The sequence below is a fragment of the Temnothorax nylanderi genome, unplaced genomic scaffold (genome assembly GCF_030848795.1).
Source record: "Temnothorax nylanderi isolate EJ_2023f unplaced genomic scaffold, tnyl_v1.0 TNYL_tig0039_pilon, whole genome shotgun sequence".
In the NCBI taxonomy this organism is placed as follows: Eukaryota; Metazoa; Arthropoda; class Insecta; order Hymenoptera; family Formicidae; genus Temnothorax; species Temnothorax nylanderi.
In genome coordinates this window covers 920,545-940,995 of record NW_027249101.1, presented here as the reverse complement: position 1 = coordinate 940,995, position 20,451 = coordinate 920,545, and the positions used below count along the sequence as shown (strand labels likewise).

The window sequence follows — 20,451 nt, the reverse complement described above, 5'->3', positions numbered from 1 at the left end:
GAAAAAGATAAAAAGTAAGTTAAACCGAGATTAGAAGTTAATCTACATTGGTAGAAATCGACATAAGGGGGACAGTTAGGCCCAGTTTCACAAGTGTCGGTTAACTTTTAACCTTAGATTAACTCACTCTTCGTCTTTTTCTAAGGGGGACGTTAGAAGGAGACCAAGAGTGAGTTAATCTAAGATTAAAAGTTAACCGACACTTGTGAAACTGGCCCAAGGGCCCAAGGGCCAGTTTCACAAGTGTCGGTTAACTTTTAATCTTAGATTAACTCACTCTTGGTCTCCTTCTAACGTCCCCCTTAGAAAAAGACGAAGAGTGAGTTAATCTAAGGTTAAAAGTTAACCGACACTTGTGAAACTGGGCCTTAGAAAGAGATGAAGAGTGAGTTTACAGTTAATCGACGTTGGTGAAACTGGCCCTAAATGACCTACAGACAGGAGATTTGATTCAGAAATCGCTCGGACTATATATATATATATATATATATATATATATATATATATATATATATGTATACCTGTATACTATAGTATTATAATTACAAATTATGATAAATAAATTATATGTATCGTGTTATATTATATATTAGATACCCGTCAGACAGCACACATGTCCAAAAGCGAGGACATAAGACGTCTAACGAAAAGATAGGCTAAAAGACGCCTAAAAAACGTCTAAGAGACGTTTTTGTCTGGGTAATATCATACTTACAGACTAAACTAGGTAGTCATATTGTTATACATTATAATTTCGTAAAAAATAAAACCAAGACAGAGAGATTTGTTTCATAAAGTTATAGGAATACCTAATTTTCAACGCAGGATCGAGATATAAATATTTCTGAATTTGTCTCGCTAATATACTCTTTTGTATTCGTCTTTATTCTTCTTAAAAAAAGGAAGGAATTTATTTTGTTGATAAGAATTAAAAGTATGTCACGGTGAATTCTTATCTATGTGTGTCCGGTAATCAGAGAGAGCGTAACAACGATAATAATGTATTGTTAAATTTAATGTAGGAGAAATATATTTTTTTCTCCAATGCACACAAAAAAGGTTTAATATTTTTCAATTGCAAATATCGATTAGGACGTGTACGCAAACGTACACGATAATAAATCATGTGCTGCAAAAAAAATTAACCTCGAAAGGACGCAAGTTTTCTTCGAGATTTAATCGATGCTTTGATAAGAATTAAACCATATGTCACGATGAAATTCTTATCTCTTCCACATTATATAGTTTATTATGCTATCTGGTATATATTATAATTAGTTATTTGCGCAGCAACGAAGTAATGTGGTCTATCAAACTAAATTAAGACGGAGTATATGTTTCTTTCAATATTACTCGATATTTTCCAATCGATTGAATATAAATGAAAATGCAGAAAGGTCAGAGAGATTGCATTTTTATACTATTATACGTTTCATCGTAATCAGTGAAGACGGCTGCACGAATGACTTGCGCAATTCTTTTGTTATTCCGAATGACGAACGACGAATATAGTAGAACGCACCAATTCAATTGAAAATGACAAAAGCATGACCCAAAAATAGTAGCGACATACTTTTAAAGCGAGAATTCAGAGGATGGAGTGGCGAAGGAGGAAATGGGAAAAGAGATGCGCGATAACTCGTATAAATATAAGTTTATTTACATTGCAACAGATCCTTTTGTCAAATAAACGACAAAGGTGATTACGAGTGTAGACTTGAACGTAGTTAGGGATTAAATGTTAATTAAAAATAATAATTACAACATTCTAAAACCGTGTGTATGTGTAGTGTGTGTGTTTGGTGTGTGAGTGACGCCGTGCACGCCCTGCTGATTGAGTAATATACATTTGCCCCCCCCCCCCCCGTAGGACTCTACGAGACGTGCTACCGCGACATTATTGTGCTTCCGTTTTTCTTATTTTTCCTCCCCTTTTCTTGTCGCGAAGAAAAGTGTAGACGATAATATCCCTCTCGGTTGGACTATCGATATTGGATTACGCACTCGTAAACTTACGACTCGCTCTCGTATTTAACTTTAAGTTGCTTCAATAATAAAGTCATTAATATTAATAGTAAATCGTGGAAAAGATGTCACTGTGAGACTGCAATTCGAGTCGCAGAGGTACCGCAAGGCCGTCCGAGAGAAGAGAGCGAGTTTCGTTGCGCTTTTATTGCGTGTCTCTCCTTTCCCTTGACAAAGTTCTCAAGATTGACAGAAAGAAGCGTAAACGAAGAGCGATAGGAACGGTTTACGCATTTTTCACGATACCATATATACTTCTTTTGCGTATGTATCGAGAGACGCGGTAGCGTCTCGCGCCAAGTATATTTTTTCGTAAGGTACATTCTTTTACGAGCGTGTATATATACATATACATGTATATATGTATATATACACTTACATATATAATATACATAAATATGTATGTATTGTGTTGTCGAGGCTGATTAGAAAAAACATCGCGGTGCATCGCGATTAATGCCGCATTCCTCCGTCACTGTACCTTTTTTTTTTTAATACGCAAACGATATAAAAAGTTGAGCATCGATATTCTCATCGCGTACTATCGATAAATACACCTCGAGAAGAGAATTATTGACGAAGGTAGATCAATTCGCATCTCGCGGCGGCGAAGAAAAGCCGTGCAAACGTCGCGCGAACAACCCCCTCGCGTACGTAAAACGCATGCACGCGGGCCTTGGGGTGCCGATCGCATGCTCGGTTTTACAACATTAATCCTAGTTTTAATCGATTATTTCCTTCCACTTAGAACAGTCAAGGCAAAGAGCTCGGCGAGAATTTGTACCGAAACTATTTAATCGTTCTTTTGAGGATTTATCTATGCAATTATTTACTCTCCTTCCTACGGTATCTTGTAGAAAATAATTCATTCCAAGCATTCGCGCGCCAGGATCAATCAAACCGAGGCGGTCGGCGCGATTTAGCTAAGCTACTCGACCGTGCAGAAGTTTACGTTTACGGCTTTAGCGTGTGAAGCGTTCTAAACTCGAAAAAGACGTTTCACTCTTCCCTATGTCCTAACATCAATAAGAAATTCCGAAAATATTCTTCGATCAGAAACCTGAAGTACTCAGAAACTTTCAGAGATCTGAAATATTCACACTCGCTAGTATAAGTCCTCGTGTCTCTTAAGGCAATTCTCGCGTTCGAAGTGTCCGCGAATCTAAATGCGTGAAAATGTCAAATCAAGATGAAATATTATTTCCGGCGATTTCAGCCGTTTCGCACGCTAAATCGACGTTCCAGTACTAACTCTTCGACTCGCGTACAACTTCGAGTTCGCGACGGCTCGAGTATTAAGAACACGCTTCTCCGTTTCCTCTTCATGTTTTTCATTTGGTTTATAAACGTTCGAGAACACGTCGTGTATATACGTCTACACGTTCCGTGACTCGCTCTGTGCGCGCAACCGTTACCGGATAACGATGCACCTCACTACTCCATGGTGCACGTGATCGCCATCCGGGTGTCCGTAGTCACATATGGCACCAATAAGGAATAATAATAAGGCTTAATGATTGTAGCGGTGGGTTATGGTGGCGGAGGTCTTCTCTGAGGTTCAGGCGTATAGCGTAGACGAGCTCGCACGTGTTGCGGGCTACCAGGCACGGAATTGCTTTCCGACAATCTCCTAGGCGGCGGCTGGGGCGGAGAAGGCGAGACGTACCTAGAAGAAGCCCAAATCATCTCTCATATTACACATTCTCTTTTGGTGTCATTAAAGAACGATTAATGATTTTATAATTAATGACTATATAATTCATAATTATACAAGGAATTATTTCCTTGGAAGATGCACACCTTCGTGGAAAGGAAGGAGACGCCTGCTCGATTAAGTTCCTCCTGAGGGCAAGCGGAGACTCGCCGCGACTCAGTCTCGGCGGTGGTTCTGGCGAAGGAGCGCGCTCACTGCCGAGCCTGAGGCGTACGTAGGACGCGAAGCGTTTCTTCGCGGACTCCTTCGAGCCAACGATCTGCTGCGGTGGCATCACCAACGACGACGGCGGTGACTCCTGTTTCAGTTGATGCGCGAAACGGGAGATTAATAACTGTGGACTAGAGGAGCCATGGGATCCCTGCGGCGGTGGTTCCGAAGGAAACCTGATACAAAATGATAAAACCTGATGCTTTATGACAAAATTCTTTGTGAATTGTGATACAAAAAGTAAACATATGTGGTATTATTTGTTAAATGCGGTAACCTATGCATATCTACTAAATTATAAAATAAATTAAATAAAGGTGATTAAAAGATGAACTTTTACATTAAAAGATAATAAAGAATACAATTGGTTAGACTAAAAATTAAATAAACAGATGAAAGAATGAACGAAGGATGTAAGATTAAGTATAGAGTATTTATTTTATATATATAGTCAATCAACAAATATTTTTGCAAATGAAAGAAATAAAAATTGTAAAGTAGTTTACACATTATACTTTGGTAAGTGTTAAGTTCTAAATAACAATGCATTTTAATACAGGTGAACCAATTTAAGTCTTTCAATTACCTCTTGCGGCTGATCATTGGGCTACCGTAGATGTTCTGCGTCTGCGGATAGGTTTGGAGTGTCGCGGGCTGCTGTGACGGTGGTTGCGCAAGTCTATGCTGTAGAAACGGTGAGTAACGGCCGCTGTTATCATACGTGGCAGGTGGCGGCTGAATGACGGGTGGATCGACATTCTCACGTCGCCAGGGCGAATAATCTCTGGTGAAAGGACTCAGTGATCTCGAGACGCCTCCCTGCCATCGGTCCGCCTTGTTGCCACCGTCGTGTTCCTCATAACGGCTACTGCGATACGGGGAATACGGCCGACCATTGCTGTCCAAGGTGGTGTCCTGAGTCCTGTAAGGAGAGAACGGTCTCGCCGCCGTCGTCGTCGTCGTCGTGGTCGTTGTCGTCGTCTCCTGTCTACCTTGACCGTTCGTTGTCGAGCAGCGATTCGAAGAATTGTAATCGTGCCTCGTGACCATGCTCTGCTGCCGGTAGGGTGAGAAAGGTCGCGGTGGCAGGTTCGGCTCCGACTGATCCGCGTCCTTGGACATCGGCGGCGAGAACGGTCGAGCGATCTCCTTCCGACGAAGAGCGTACGGACTATAGGGCACGTAGTTCGCGCCGTTCTCGCTATTGGAACGCTGATGGAACGGCAGAAAGCCGGAATTCGGTGGCTCTTTGATGCTATTGACGTTGCTTCTCAGGAAGGCTGGCATCTCGGATTGCGCCCGAAGATGGGCTGTCTGCTTCAGAGACACATGACCCGAAACTCGCTGCTGCTGACCTCCTGGCAATCTGGAACTAAATTGCCATCCAAATGAAATTTTCTCAAGGATAAATTTATAAATACGGTGATTTCCCTTCAACATGAAAATGCGATCTGACTCGATATGCATATATGTGTGTACCATTATCATCCCATAATCGTACCGTGATGACTCTGCAAAAAACCTCAGTCTAGAAGAGTTAATGAAAGTTAGAGCAGAACGTTAATCGTTAATTGTTATAGCATGCAAAATGCAGATGAGGACAGAAGAAATTTTCTTTTAAGAGAGATATATTAGATCTCTAAACCGTGCCGGTAACTTCTGGAGGATTATGCTGCAAAATCAAGATCTTTCGCATTGTCGTGTAAGTCATGGAACGAGCTGCTCACGGCGAAAACTTTGCATAAAAATGACGAGAAATCCTAGGATGTATAAAAATTTTGTTGACAAAATTAAGAAAGGAAATTAACAATACAATTAAAATTTCCATGATTAGAATATCTACACGATCCATAATCCTCTTTATCACGCTTACATTAATTTCGCTGCAGCAATTTCGTCCCCGATCTGCAATAGCAGATTCAAAAATTTATTTCACGAAATCAATCTGCAAAAAAAGAAAAGAAAAATGGCATGTGCACAGGGAAAAATTATGCGTGCATTGCGACGGAGTGGGCGAGTCGCTACACTAAACGCAACAAAAGTAGGCGAAAAGAAAGAAACGAAAATATATTGAAATAAATAAAAAAACAATGCTTACCGTGAGTAGGGGTTGAAAGGTGGGGTGTGTAACAGGCGCGTGCACAAACCAAACAACTCGAAATGAAAATTGGGCAGATTTTTGGATACTCTGAGTAGCGGGGAGTAGTCTATCTTTTCTTTTTTTCACTTTTTTAAAAAAGTTTTCTTTCGGGGATTTTTAGGCAGTTTGTCCGGGAAGGAGCGGAAGTAGGAAAGGAGAAAGGAATAAAGGAGAGGGAGGATGCTACGCCGCGCTGCCTCCCTCAAGCTCAACGCTGCAACACAATTCAACACGCACGCAAACTTTTAATTCGAAAGAAGGAACTATAAATGTCAGTTTTTTTTTGCAAAGCAGTATCAGAGATAAATATATACCGGATGTTCCAGGAGTATGTCGCGTCTTTCTTTCGGCCGTAATTTTTTCGACAAATTCTCAAATTGATCATTCTTTAGTTCGAAAAGTCAACAAGCAATCAACGAGAAAGAATCCGTTGGCTAAAAGTCAAAGACGCCATAATTCCAAGACACCTCGTACAATCGTTAACATCCAACGACAGGCCAATTCGCAAAACGCTTCGGTCCAAAACTCACTGATTGTGAATATGTTAAGTGCATAAAGTCTTTATGAAGTCTTTATAAAAATCGCTCGTAAAACGCGATTAAACCTGGTTATTGCCAAAAGATAAAAAAAATATATATAGATAACCAAACCAGAGATCAGTATCTTTATTAGTCAGAAATCTCATGCCATGTTTAAAAGTTCGCGATCTCGCTATCACGCTAGCGTTTTTAATGATTATATCATTATCCTGTCTTTCCTATCACAATATTAAACATCCTAAATATTACGTCTAATCTAAAAAAAGCGTACAGCGAACAGCAATCAGACCTTGGTTCCCACCTTGGTTCTAACTGCCGTATGATCTTGCCGAACCATTGACAGCCGGAGTTTGTCAGGGCGAAATTTGTCTCGCCGTCCTGTAAAACTTCGTACTTGCGAATAAAGGCATGTTCCATGAGCTTGTGGTACTTTGGCCGGTGCTTGTAGTTCTTCGTGAGGCAGCAGCTGACGAAACTCCTAAACTCCTTGGAGAAGAGCGCATCCGCCGGAAGAGACGGAGGATCGTCTTGTACTACTCTGCTCAGTACCTGTAATGTGAGTAGAATAATAAAATAAGTATAGAAACGATATAAGTAGATAGATGTGGTTATATATAAAGAAATCAAGCCACTCCAAAATAGTTTTTTCAAAAGATACAGCTATATTAAAAATAAAGTTCCACACTGAGAAAGCAAAAGCTAAAAGCAAAAGGATTACTTTCTAATATGCAGTTTATTTCAATACATAAGTACTACACATATTTAGTACATCTTATAACAAAAAAATCTAAAAATTAATTTCTTTCTGTACAACTACGTCCACACGAAGATAACAAAGAAACTGAAATAAATTTCCAATGGAAATTTTACCTCAAAATCAGTCTTGCAGTCTCGATAAGGAAATACTCCCGTAGCTAGTTCCACTAGAGTAATGCCCAAACTCCATACATCCGCCCTTATATCATAATCTGGCTTAGTAGGATCTGGTGGATCTATCCTTTCAGGCTGCACAAAGAAACAAAACAAATAGTTATTCCATTATTTAAGAAATTTGAACATTCTTCTAGATTGTGATACACATCTACTCACAGCCATGTACGCCGCGCATCCCGCGCTTCTCGTCTTCGCTTTGCTGTCGACCAGTCTGCCAGAAATTCCGAAATCACAGAGTTTCACCCCTCCCGTCTCATCCAGTAATATATTACTAGGTTTCACGTCTCTATGAATTACACCATGCTTCTCTTTCAGGTACGACAACGCTTTTACTGTCTAAAGAGAAAGAATGTATAATGTAAATTCGTCTTTCCACAATAGTTTTAAAATTATTATAAAAACGATCCAAAATATTACATTTCAAATTTTAAGGGGAAAAAAATCACAGAATGGTATCTTAACTTTGAAAATAATAATACAGTAAAATTATCTTCTTTTCAAACGTATATCTTCTCTTTTACTATAATTTTTCCAAGACTTTTAAATATAGAAATTTTGGAAATTTCGTGACAAAACACTTAATAAACGAAAGCATAAAGAAACTTACTGCTACTGTAACTTTCCCTAAAAAATCCTCCGGTATCGCTTGCCTGCTACGCTTCAATAGTTTATCTAGGCACGTCGCCATCAGTTCCATGCAAATCCAAACATCGGATTCGGTTATGAAACAACCCAGGCACTGCACAATGTACGGACAGTCGTGCGACTTGAGCACAACGTCGAGATCCATAATTATCCTCTTATTCTCCTCCGCATTCCCAGAGCGTCGCATCTGCTTCACAGCGATTACCACGCCGCTCGGTTTATGCCTCATTTTGACAACGTGTCCACAAGTGCCGTTACCGAGTTCGCCTAGATGCTCCAGATCTTTCATCTCTGTCTGATACCTTTGACCATTGATGTTTAGAATGCCGTTCATCTTCATGATTTCCTGCAGCTTTAACTCGACTTCACTGTCGTGCATCTTTGGTGGCGTTATCTGCGACACTGGCAGATCTAGCTGTCTTCTGGGTCGTGTCGGGGTACCCATATCCCCAACTGTAAAGAGATGTGTAATACATTTTAATACATTACTCTGTTCTTTCCATCATATATTTATTTCTTTATAATCAAACATAAACTTCCTTATAATTCAGCATTATATTATAAATAACTCTACATTAACTTTAATAACCAGAAGTAATCTTAATATCAATGTTGAAAAGTGGTATTTCAGTTATTTCTTCAAAAATTTAACATCAAACTTATAGATTCAGTTAATAAATTCATATATTATTGAATAGTTTCTCAATTTAAATTCAGCTATTAATCTTATACATATATTACTATATATTTAACATCGAGCTATAATAATGTTATATCCTGCGCCACTTACCAGTAATCTCTGAATTTTTTGATTCAATATCAGAATTCAATTACAATAATAAACGGTTTATGGTATACGGATCTAAAAGTGGTTCAACAAAAAATGAGTAAATCAAACAGCGAGCGAACCACGCTCGACGTAATCAAATGATAGGCGATGAAAAGGAGGCGGACGAAGAAGCGAGATCCTGCCGAATCGCTTCCGCGGGTCTTTAAATCGCGAGATCAACAGTGGGGATCGATCAACAGTGCGACGGTCAACATAACCTGTACACGCGCGCGAACGCGGACAACGCATCGGCCGGCGGGGTGGATCGTATCAATCCGGGAAAAGGGAAGGATCCAGGGTGGACTCGCGGGGATCTTTGCGCGCATTAGAGCGGGCTGCTTACGTTGCCGGGGTCTGCGGAGCGCGGGGCTGGACGCGGGGCCCACGGTCGCCGACGACGACGACGACGACGATGAGGAGTGCAGGCCCATGCCCGGGCCGCCGACCTCGGCGCCGACCTGCCTGTCCCGGTCCCGCGACTCGTTCTCCGCCCGCAGCCGCTCCTCCAGATTCATGATCTTCTTCTCCAGGGTGCTCGACATAGCGCCCGTGCACGCCGTGACTCCTCGGCGCTCCTAACGCGGCTACGTGTTTGTTTTGGTTTCTCCTCCCTTTTTTTATTTATGTTTGTTCCGGTTTGTTTCTTACGTACGCCACACACCACCAACGGCCAGGGCTCTCACCGGGCTCGCCACACCGCCGTCATGCGCCCGATATTTGACAATTTTCGCATCACTCTCTTCACGCGCTGCCCCTTTTTGGCAGCAAGAGGGTACAAAGTGTCGACGACTGTCGCGTATTACTTGCGCTTGCGCGCTCGGAGCGCGCCGAGCCGCCGTCGCCGCCGCCGCACAATCGGGCGAGACGTCGAACGCGATTGGCTCGCGAGTCGAGCCCCCGAATCCGGCCAATCACGTTCGGCCGCCCCGAGCCGGCGGCGAACGGCCGCGGCGGCGCGGCATACCAGACGCCATACTAGGCGCGACCGTTGAAGTCAGAAGCAGCTTACGTTCAAAGTCGCCGCGCGGCCGATTGTTCTTGCCAGTGAACGGCTTTGCCACTTGTTCCCGTCAACGCTCGAAGTATCGTTACCTGCGGCAGTCACTCGGCTATCGTTCTTCGATGAATTTTGCACAGGTATGAAGTGTTATTCGTGCTCCGCGCCGTCTGTCGCCGTGCTTGTGCCGTACTTTTCGGAACGCGCTCGTTTCGCATTCCTGCTTCTCGTTCCGCGAGTCGCGGGAATAATCGACTACGCGAGTACACGGCGTGCCGTACGTGGTCAATAATGTGCAAGTGTATCAAGTGTTTGTCGGAACGAATGTGCGCGAATCACTCGAATCCCTCGAAGCGTCGAGGTACGTCGCGAGGCGGAGGTATGTACGGCAGTTGTGAACGATTTTCGGTTTCGTTGTGATTAATGTGATATTCGCGGGCGATAATCGTAGTGCTCGTCTCGCCATATGTGTCTGGACTCGAATGTAGCGTTCATTTATCTCGTGTCGTGCTTTGAACGCTGTGCCGGAATTGTCGTGTGTGATTTATCTCCGATTCTCTCCGTAAGAAAAAAGAGGGCTGAGTGATATATTGTCGCGTCGAGTGATTCGAGTAACGGAACGCCTTGATACATCGCCCGTGCGTGAAAAATAATCTCGTATAATATATCTCGCGTCGCGTAAATTAGCGCCCGGCAGTCACGATTCTTCGTCGTGCAAAGTGTTAATAATGCAGTTTTACTTTCGCGAGATTTACGAATTCGATACCGTACTGCGCGTGCGATATTTAATTTCAATAGCGTATCTTTGATTGGCCAACACTGCGCGTCTTTTTACTAACCATCGAATCCGCTCGACTCGCATAGTATCGCGCCAAGTTGCCGACATCTTCGAGCATTTCGTCGCCATTAACGTACCGCGGTGATGAATGCGGAATGAATCGGTACGATATATTACACGGTAAAAGCACTTCCTTCTCATGGGGGTACGACCTTGGCGAGGTGGGAAGGCTCAGTACCCCGAGGATGTTGCCCAAGCAAAACTCTCGTTCAAAAACGAACCGCAGCCGGTTCGTCGCGTTTGCTTCGGGAGTGCCGTTCAAGTAATCGGACTAAAGAACTTTTTCAAAGTCCATTTGAAGAATATTACGGCATATACTTGACGGAATATTCTTCTCATGGGCTTTTTAAACGGGAGTGCCGTACAGTATCGCGCGAAAAACATTTACTCTAATTAGTCCGCGCGCGATTGTAGTTTTTATCATCCGCGAGTGTTTCTCGCGAGTTTCCTGTGCGGTGAGAAGAGGAGGCCTGACGTCCTGAGAGGAGGAGGAGGCCTGAGAGAGGCACCGGGTACCGACGGAGCAACCTTGGGGTAAGTATCATCTCTTATCTGTATAAAATTAATAATTCATTTTTATTTATTTGAATTGTTTTATCTCGATAAATTAGAAGTAATTAGAGAGAAAGAGAAATTATTTAAAATTTTACTGTAGTAAAGATCTTTTTCGGTAAATAAATAATTATATTGCTAAATATTTTATATTGAAAGACGAATTAGATGCGCGTATAAGAATTAACTTTTGAGATGTTGATTATTTTGAGCGCTACTTTAATCTTTAATTTAAATCTTATGTTTGTATGTTACAGTATCACCGTAGCTACGTGGAATAACTCCGCCCGTTACGCATCGGATCGGTGAGTCAATGAGAAATTCTTTTATTGAGGTAACGAATCTACGAATAATCGAATATAGAGTAAAAATATATCTCGGTACATGTCGGATTACAATAATTTATACTATGAAAATATTACATCTCGTAGATCCGTTGCCTTAAAATGGATGGGTTAAAATTGATTATGGCATATATTTAATCTTGGTATCACTTATTTATCAACATATTGTGCGATTGTGCTTGAGGAAATACTTGCACACTTTGCATGCACGTACGTAGCTCGCATAAAGCTCATCATCGTTTATCGAGTAGTTATGTTGACAAACTGCCGCGTTTTATTATAAATAACTTTTAAATAAAATTTTAAAGCACATGAGAAATTAAATTTTTAAAATTTTGTTACGTAGATCAATTCTATTTACAGTTAGAGTAATAAATTATAGAAACACAAGAAAGAGAAACAAGAAATAAAATAATACTCTGATAATTAAAGTCATGATTTTTTAAATATATATTGTAGTCAATAAATTTTTAGTTAGATTTTCTTTTAGAATTATTTTTACGACATTATTTTCTTAAACAAAGGAGATATCGTGTTAGATGTAAAAAAAAATATCTGTAGATAGAGAAAAATTGTGAATTAGTTAGGATGTTTTATTTATACCCCATTTATTCCTTTCCATATGTTTATCCAAGATTAAATATAATATAAATCGATGCAAGGAAGCAATATAATAGATATAGAATATTAGTATGCATAAAGAAAAGCGTGCAATATGCATAAATTATACATGAATAAAAAGGGTAAAAGATATTTTGGTCTTATTATGCAATTTGTTTTATAGAAAACGTGATAATTGCTATTAATTGCTAAAGTTTATTTTAACAAAGCATCGATTTTACCCTAATTTTTTGTAACCTATCCATCTATTTTTGATTGAGAAATTGGCTTTATGCCAGTCAAATAATATATGACGTGAGATTCTAAATATTCTGTCGAGAAACACTAAAACTTTTAAAATTATTTTAAAATTGATCGTACACGGAAATAGAAATGATGGTGTATCAACAGCATCATTTTTTGTATCAACAGGATTAGTGTTATTGAAATAAAATGTATTGATGCAACATCAATATTAATGAACAAAAAACATCAGATAATTGTTTTAATAATTTAAATATTTGGTCCAATAATATCCAATTGAATTAACTATTTATGCTTGTGGTAGCCCGTGACGTCGACGTTTAATTGTAGCAACTTAATTTTTTTTCCGTGTATGTTAAGTACAATTATATATTCAGTTTTGCAATAATATATATGAATATATTATATAAAAAATAATTTTGGTAAAAAACAAAAATTATAACAAGATATATTTATATGTAAATTTATAAAGATTTGCAATTATATTGTATTATTCAATTATAACAACGCGATTAATGATTAATTCTAATATCCAATTATATCAGTTATGCGGGAATTTTCTTTTTTTTGGATCTCACGTCATTTATTTTTGTATATCTTACAAGATGCGTGCCGCATGAACAACATGCACAATCACGCATCTTCATATTTTCGCGGTCGGTTTTTACATCGAGGAATTTTCCATTATTTTAATCTTTTAATTTCGTCCACATTATAAATTTCAATTTTTCGCGGGATATAATTGAGATATTCATATAACGCGAAGTAAAATTTTTTTCTGTACTTGATTACAATTCTAAATTAAAAGACCGAGTCACAAAGAAACGGTTATTCAACATGCTCAGCTAAATAACGGAATTAGTGATACAGTCATTTTTCAATGTTCAATGTTGTGCAGTTAGTTATTTTTATGAATTTATATGTTTTTTTAAATTAACTTCTCGTTACATTTTTTTATACAATCGATGTTCGCGCGTAATTCGAATCGAACGTAATATTATCTTTCGGCAATGATAATTATCCGAAAATGGAAGGAATTGTTCTCCTTCCCTTTGGTCTGGTCGAAATGCGACCAGATTGTATATGGCCAGGAGCGACAAAGGTAAGTCATCCAATCTGGCCCGAAGAAAGAAGATTGGATACGAAAGGTAAGTGGTCAACACTGACCACTATGGTGGAATAAATTGGTAACATAAAATGGTTTTATATATCTCTTTATTTATCCTATAAAGGGCTATTTTCTCTATATTTTCTCGCATACGTGCGAGATTGGAAAAACTACAATTAAATCTTAATCGCGCGCGCGTTAAAACCCCCCAAATTCCACATTTCTCACGTCTCAAGTGATCGTGTCACTTTAAAGCCGGTTCTACAATACGTCGCAAACGATGGCAACTGCTAGTTGAAAAGTGTTAATTCTGTGATTGCAGGTTGCTAGTTACTGTCGCCAAAAAGTTAAAAGTTCGCCAACTCTCTTTTGACAACCGCAATTGACAAGCGCGACGTGGAAATAACACTTTTCAACTAGCAGTTGCTATTATCGTTTACAACGTATTGTAGAACCCGCTTAAAAGACATCCCGTTCAGATATCCCGCTCGATTAATCCCTCTTATAAATCGTGTCGCGGTCTTAATTAAATATTTGTAATAGATTATAACACGGGTAGGTAGGAAAATGGATAGGTAGGACTATATTGGAATATACGGATAGGTAGGGATACGAGTAGGTACATAGGTAGGAATTCGGGTAGGCAGGGACAAGGGGATATAATTCGATAAAAAAAATTGTAGACAAAATGAAAGTAATAGCCTTAATATAATAATAATAAATGTAATTATTTATTGTTATTAGATTTTTAATAATAACAAATAAAAATAACTTAAATGTATATTAAACAATACTAGTTTTTGTATTAAATAATTTTTATATTAAAAATTATTTAATATATTAAAAATTAGTATTTTATATTAAATACCAATTTACATTTAAAATAATACCAATTTTTACAGGTGATTGTATTACATCGTATTTTATTGTAAATGTATGATGTAATTGTTATCTATATATCATATATTTATTATGTATATATTGTGTATATTATGTAATTAAATTGTATATATATATATATTGTATTACATATCAAATCAATCGATATAATTTTATGTATCAAAAATATGAAAATCATATAATATTAATTGTAATCGGATGCGTATAATAAGACGGAAATTATAACACGTGTTTAGTGAATTTTTTAAGACTTTGCTTTAAAACTTTAGAAGTTTCTATTTATTGAAAGATTGTTAATAAATTCGGAAGATCTTTAATTTAAAAATGTATATTAAAAATTATCACTAATATGGCAAGTAATATAATTCATTAAATGCAAGTGTGAAAAGGTTCGATGCTAAGACAATGATCATTTACGTATACAATTTTTGTTCACGAAAGTCGACACCCGCGTTTTAGATACTATGAAATAACAAATAAAATTAACAAATTTTTGCGAAATTTCGGATTTTAGATTAAGTATTGCCTGTAATAAAAAAAATCAGAATTTAAAACGTTATTTTATCTCAATAAAATAATTCTTCGCCAGTGATCAAATAATAAAACAAGAAATTTTGTCGGCCTAACTGGCAGTAAAGTTAAATAGTTTATAATTTTTTATTGCGAAAAAATATTACCCCAGCCAGGGTTTGGCCGACGAAATTTCTTGTTTTATTATTTTATCTCGTTTTCAATAAAACGTTTTCGCGAATTTCGTATAATATTAAATATTTGTTAAACGAATTTTCTTAAATTACGTTCGGCGTTAAATATATTAAAACGCTACAAGTTAATGCAATTACCGTGTTATTGTCACGTTCATAGACGCGATCGCTGTCTCGGTGATAGGACATTATCGCTGTTCCTCGCGTCAGATGGACGCTAGCGAATGCGTGGTTTGTACCGATGGAGAGTCGTAATGATCTTTATCAAAGAGAGTTATTTCTCGGCGGTTTCTATAGGACCCATTTGCGGCGTCTAGTTCGGTGTTTCGTTGAATGTAAGGGTTTCTGTTGCAGGGCCAAAATTAATTTCGAGTTTTCTTGGCGGTTTCCGGAAGCAGTGGTTTCGGCAATAAGTTAACGACAACTACGTAATTTTTAAAGTCACGAAATCGATTGAACAGCATATTTTGAGAGAAGAGACTTTATTCTTTTTATTAAATATTCTTCTATTATTAATTAATATAATGTTACTTTAAGGCTAAACAAAATTTAGCACATTGAACATGGATTACTATAATATTTACAGACAAATTTGCATTATATTAAACAAATTAAAAACTTAATTAAGTTTTATATAATTTCTTTAAGAAAAAAGTGGTTACAAATGGATATATTGTTTTATTTAATCTTTAATTTCTTTTAAGAAACTTTTTCAGGCACTGGACATTTCGTCATTCCAGAACTTTACTTAATTTTTTAATCTTTCAGGTTATTTAATATATCTTTAGGTTATTTTAATATAAAATAAAATACATATGCAATGTATGAGATGTTACGTAAGAAATTTTTATATAACTTGTATTCACTTGATAAAATTTTATGAAAAAGAGATTCCTACTCATTAAAACAAATTACCATGATGTTGTGATGAACGTAATTGAAAATGTGCGAGCACTTAATGAATTCGAGACGAATCGATTGGGTACCCTGATATCAGTAAGATTTTGACAATTCTATAATTATCTAAATATTACATTCAACATTTAGATATTCCTATTTAATTTTCTGACTACAATTTATTAAATATCACAGAAAAATTAAAAATCGTGCGGCTTTGCCATACCTTGCACGATACTCTCGAAATTAATCACACGCGACGCGTACTTCATCCGCTTTCAACTATAGCATTATTCTCGCATATTTTTATTCTCGCGTATACTTACTACGCGTATCCCTATCTAAGTAGAGTACCGCCCTAAACGTACGCGTAATCTTATCTTTTACAGGCAATTCCGTTTTTACCGAACAACAGGGCAACTAAACACAAACGCCGCCAATTGTATAAACGGTTCGTTGCGTCGCAATTTCGGGAGTGCCGCTCGAAATCGTTGAATTTTCGAATATGACAATTAAAATCGTCGCATTTTCGGGAGTGCCGTTCGAAGTTGTCGTATTATCCGGAAGCGGATCGCGCGATTTTAATAATTAACAAATAGAAGGTATAAAACATTTGTATAATTTTTTATATGTATAAAATTATACAAATATTTTATACTTTTTATTTGTTTATTACCTGCTTTTATGTTACAGAGTAAAGTACTTCCTTCCCATGGGTACAACCTTGGCGAGGTGGGAAGGCTCAGTACCCAGTACGAGGATTTTACCCAAGCAAAACTCTCGTTCTGCTTGGATAAAAATCTAAAGACGGGGAAGCTAACGTACCCTCGTCCGCCGATTTAATTGAATGAACGAACCGCAGCCGGTTCGTCGCGTTTGCTTCGGGAGTGCCGTTCAAGTAATCGGACTAAAGGACTTTTTTAAACGGGAGTGCCGTACAGTATCGCGCGAGAAAGACTTTTACTAAAATTAGTCCGCGCGCGATTGTAGTTTATTATCCGCGAGTGTTTCTCGCGAGTGTCCTGTGCGGTGAGAGAAGGAGGCCTGACGTCCTGAGAGGAGGAGGAGGTCTGAGAGGGACATCGGGCCCCGGCGGAGCAACCTTGGGGTAAGTATCACCTTTTATCTGCATAAAATTAATAGTTTTTCCTCATTTATTCGGAGTTTTATTTCGATAAGCTAAAACTAATTAGAAAAAAATAAATTATTCAAAATTTTATAAAAATTTATTTTTGTAAATATTTTTTCCGGAAAATAGATAATTATATCAGTGAATCTAATTGAAAGACGAATTTAGATGCGCGTAAAATTATGTGTATCTTTTGAAACATTTATCATTTTCAGCGCCTCTTTAATTTATATCTTTCGTTTTTGTTACAGTATCATCGTAGTTACGTGGCCGAATTACTCCGCCCGTTGCGCAGCGGATCGGTGAGTGACGAATTTTTTACAATAGTATGGGGTAACGAATTTGTGAGACCTATATTAGATATATTTATGTATTGTATCCATATAATAGTAAGATAAATGCGACTTCTTACAAATTCGTTGCTCTAAAATGGATAGACTAGATCAGACTAGGCTAAATAATTAATCCTGGAGCATCATCATTATTTATTGTGCTTACGGGAGAATGCATCCATAAGCACATACATTATGTCGATGCATTATTTATTAATGCATCTAATGTTATTTGTATCGCAGAACATGTGAAGTATACCAGTCGCCTGAAATTTATAGGCAATTATTTAAATTTGGCAAATATACACGGAGAAAAAATAATGTTGTATCAACAGCCTGAGTCTAATTGGAAATAATCTTGTTAATTCAATACATTATGCTTTTGTTTTAATAAAATAAAACAAGATTATTTCTAATTAGACTAATGCTGTTGATACAACATTATTTTTTCTCTGTGTATATTTTATTGAGGACGAGCATGGCCTAGTAGACAGCGCACTGGTCTATTGAGCCCAAAGGTCCCGGGTTCGATTCCCGGTAGAGCTAGAAAAATTTTATTCGCTCGTTCTCCTCTCGGAAGGCAATGGCAAACCACCGAAGAGTATTCTTGCCACGAACACTTCTCTGAAAAAAACATAGCCGTTCAGAATCGGCGTTACTTAAACTGTAGGTCCCATATACAATGTGTATAATCTACGTGTGCAACACATGTATATGAAGAGAAGTCACCACGCTCGGACACGAGTAATAAGTAACGATGATGGTGATGTATATTTTATTATATATAAAGATATTAGTTTCTTGTGCAATATTAAAATCAATTATTTAGATTTATTACATTAATTACATTTTTTAAATTTATTTTTAAAATTATTAAGAAATACAGAAAAAGACAAAGAACTAAAATAAAGTTTTATAACGTTTTTCGAATATAAGATTTTATTTAAGTTTTTTGTGACTTTTATTTTTCGTGTAGAATAAAAATTTTTTAAATATTTATATTTTTTATATACAATTGAAATAAATAGAAAATAATTTTTTATAGATAGACAATAGATAGTTTAATTACAATTATAGAATTAAGAAATAATAAAAGCTATAAGTATCTGTAGATGGAGTACAGATAGGTTTAATAAAATAAAATAAATTAATTGATTATATAAATAAGAAAATTTAAATGTGTTTCTTCATTTTCTTTTTTCTCTCTCTTTCTTTCTCCCTATTCCAAATATTCCTCCAGGATTAAATATTACATAAATTGGTGCAAAGAAGCAAAATGTATTAATAAATTCAATGTGCATGCATTACAAATGAAAAAGACCAAAAGATATTTTGATTCACGTTGCATAATTTCCACATGAACCTTATTGTACATACATATATAGATCACACTAAAAAGTGTTAATCGTATTTATAGTCTTGGACGATATTTATAGTCTATCCATATGTAGCTTGGCTTTGTATAAAAAAAACAAAATAAAATAACGTGAGATCCAGTGAATATTTTATTGCGGGACAGAATCATTTTTCATGTAGAATTATCTCAAAATTGATAGTTTTCATATCAATTATATTACATTAAAATATATAATATAATCGTAGATATATGTATTTTTGATATGTCATATTATAAATATAAATTTGATAACAATTTGCGTTATAATAACGAAATATTTATATAAATATGTATATAAGAATTTGTAAAGACAAATGTTACAGCGTAAGAACTTGATGAATTCATTATATTGATTGCGATATTAATTATATGGAGAAATTATTAATTCCTTTGGATCTCACGTCATTTAGTCTGAATATCTCAATTGATATCTAAAGTGAGATTAAGTAACGATTCGTGATTCGGTTCACGGTTCGGTTCGCGATTCGGTTTATACTTTTATACCAAACATTGTTTGTCCATTCATTAATAAATAATTGATTGATCGAGTCATCGATTAATTTTTAAATTTCTGTTGTCTCGTGTTTCTACATTGTACTATTGAAATCCAGATATTTGTGACTAATTGTGAGATATAATCACGACGATTTTTATTAGAACGCGATTAACATAAAATTCTTTCATTTCTTGATAATATAATTCTGTTTTACTTTCCATTGCTGCTGTGTATTAATTCTTGGACGAATACATTAATTACGCGTATCATTGTAAAATTAAAAGCAAAATTAAGTCACTTAATTAAGATTTTATTAACGATCCAACGTGGTTGTTTATTTTTTTCCGATATGATTAACGCGCGCTTATTAACGATCGCAACGATTCGTAATCGACCGCAACATTATAATCGTCTACCGGCGCTGTTAATCAGCCGGCATTGAAGGAATTTTTCTCCTTCTCATTTTCTGGCTGACATACAACCAAAATGGATTTGGCCAGTAACAACTCAATAGGTGAGTTCAATCTTGGTCAGAAGAAACGACGAAAACATCTCATAAGGTAAGGTCTATATTAATGACCAGAATTGAAGGTTTGTAAAGTAGTTAACATACAAAATAATTTGATCTGTTTATTTGCCCAAAGTAGGACTATTTTCTTTATATTTTCTCGCATATGTGCGAGATTGGAAAATCCCCATCCCCAATTAAATTCCAATCGCGCACGTTAAAACTCTCAATTCTACGTTTCCCAAATCTCAAGTGATCACTTTGAGGTATGGATTAACAAATACTAAATTGTAATACGGGTAGGTAGGACAACGGATAAAGTTAAGCGTGTAAAAAATGTCCCTCTCGTGG

At 37.0% G+C, this 20,451-nt stretch overlaps 1 protein-coding gene across 2 annotated transcripts; it reads right to left on the bottom strand.

The window, feature by feature from the left end:
• Positions 1–1,639: 1,639 nt before the first annotated feature.
• Positions 1,640–9,834, bottom strand: LOC139771439 (uncharacterized). 2 transcript variants are annotated; one of them, XM_071704194.1, is made up of 8 exons: positions 9,379–9,834; positions 8,169–8,659; positions 7,718–7,897; positions 7,499–7,633; positions 6,930–7,177; positions 4,536–5,321; positions 3,826–4,125; positions 1,640–3,691 (listed from the first exon to the last, which is right to left on the bottom strand). In XM_071704194.1, exons 1-8 carry the CDS (start codon positions 9,575–9,577, stop codon positions 3,556–3,558), a joined length of 2,475 nt encoding a protein of 824 aa, XP_071560295.1. In that variant the 5' UTR covers positions 9,578–9,834; the 3' UTR covers positions 1,640–3,555. The 2 variants fall into 2 exon arrangements, with proteins under 2 accessions (XP_071560295.1, XP_071560296.1); XM_071704195.1 differs by lacking the exon at positions 9,379–9,834 and adding an exon at positions 8,997–9,302.
• Between the last annotated feature and the right edge of the window lie 10,617 nt (positions 9,835–20,451).

What these genes read in the sequence shown, in the direction of transcription:
- LOC139771439 (XM_071704194.1), bottom strand. Translation starts at nt 9,577, where the DNA reads ATGTCGAGCACCCTGGAGAAGAAGATCATGAATCTGGAGGAGCGGCTG. An exon ending in GATGCGCGGCGTACATGGCT is followed by an intron (nt 7,634 to 7,717) that starts GTGAGTAGATGT and finishes TTCTTTGTGCAG; the next exon opens with CCTGAAAGGATAGATCCACC. An exon ending in CCAATGATCAGCCGCAAGAG is followed by an intron (nt 4,126 to 4,535) that starts GTAATTGAAAGA and finishes ATTTTGTATCAG; the next exon opens with GTTTCCTTCGGAACCACCGC.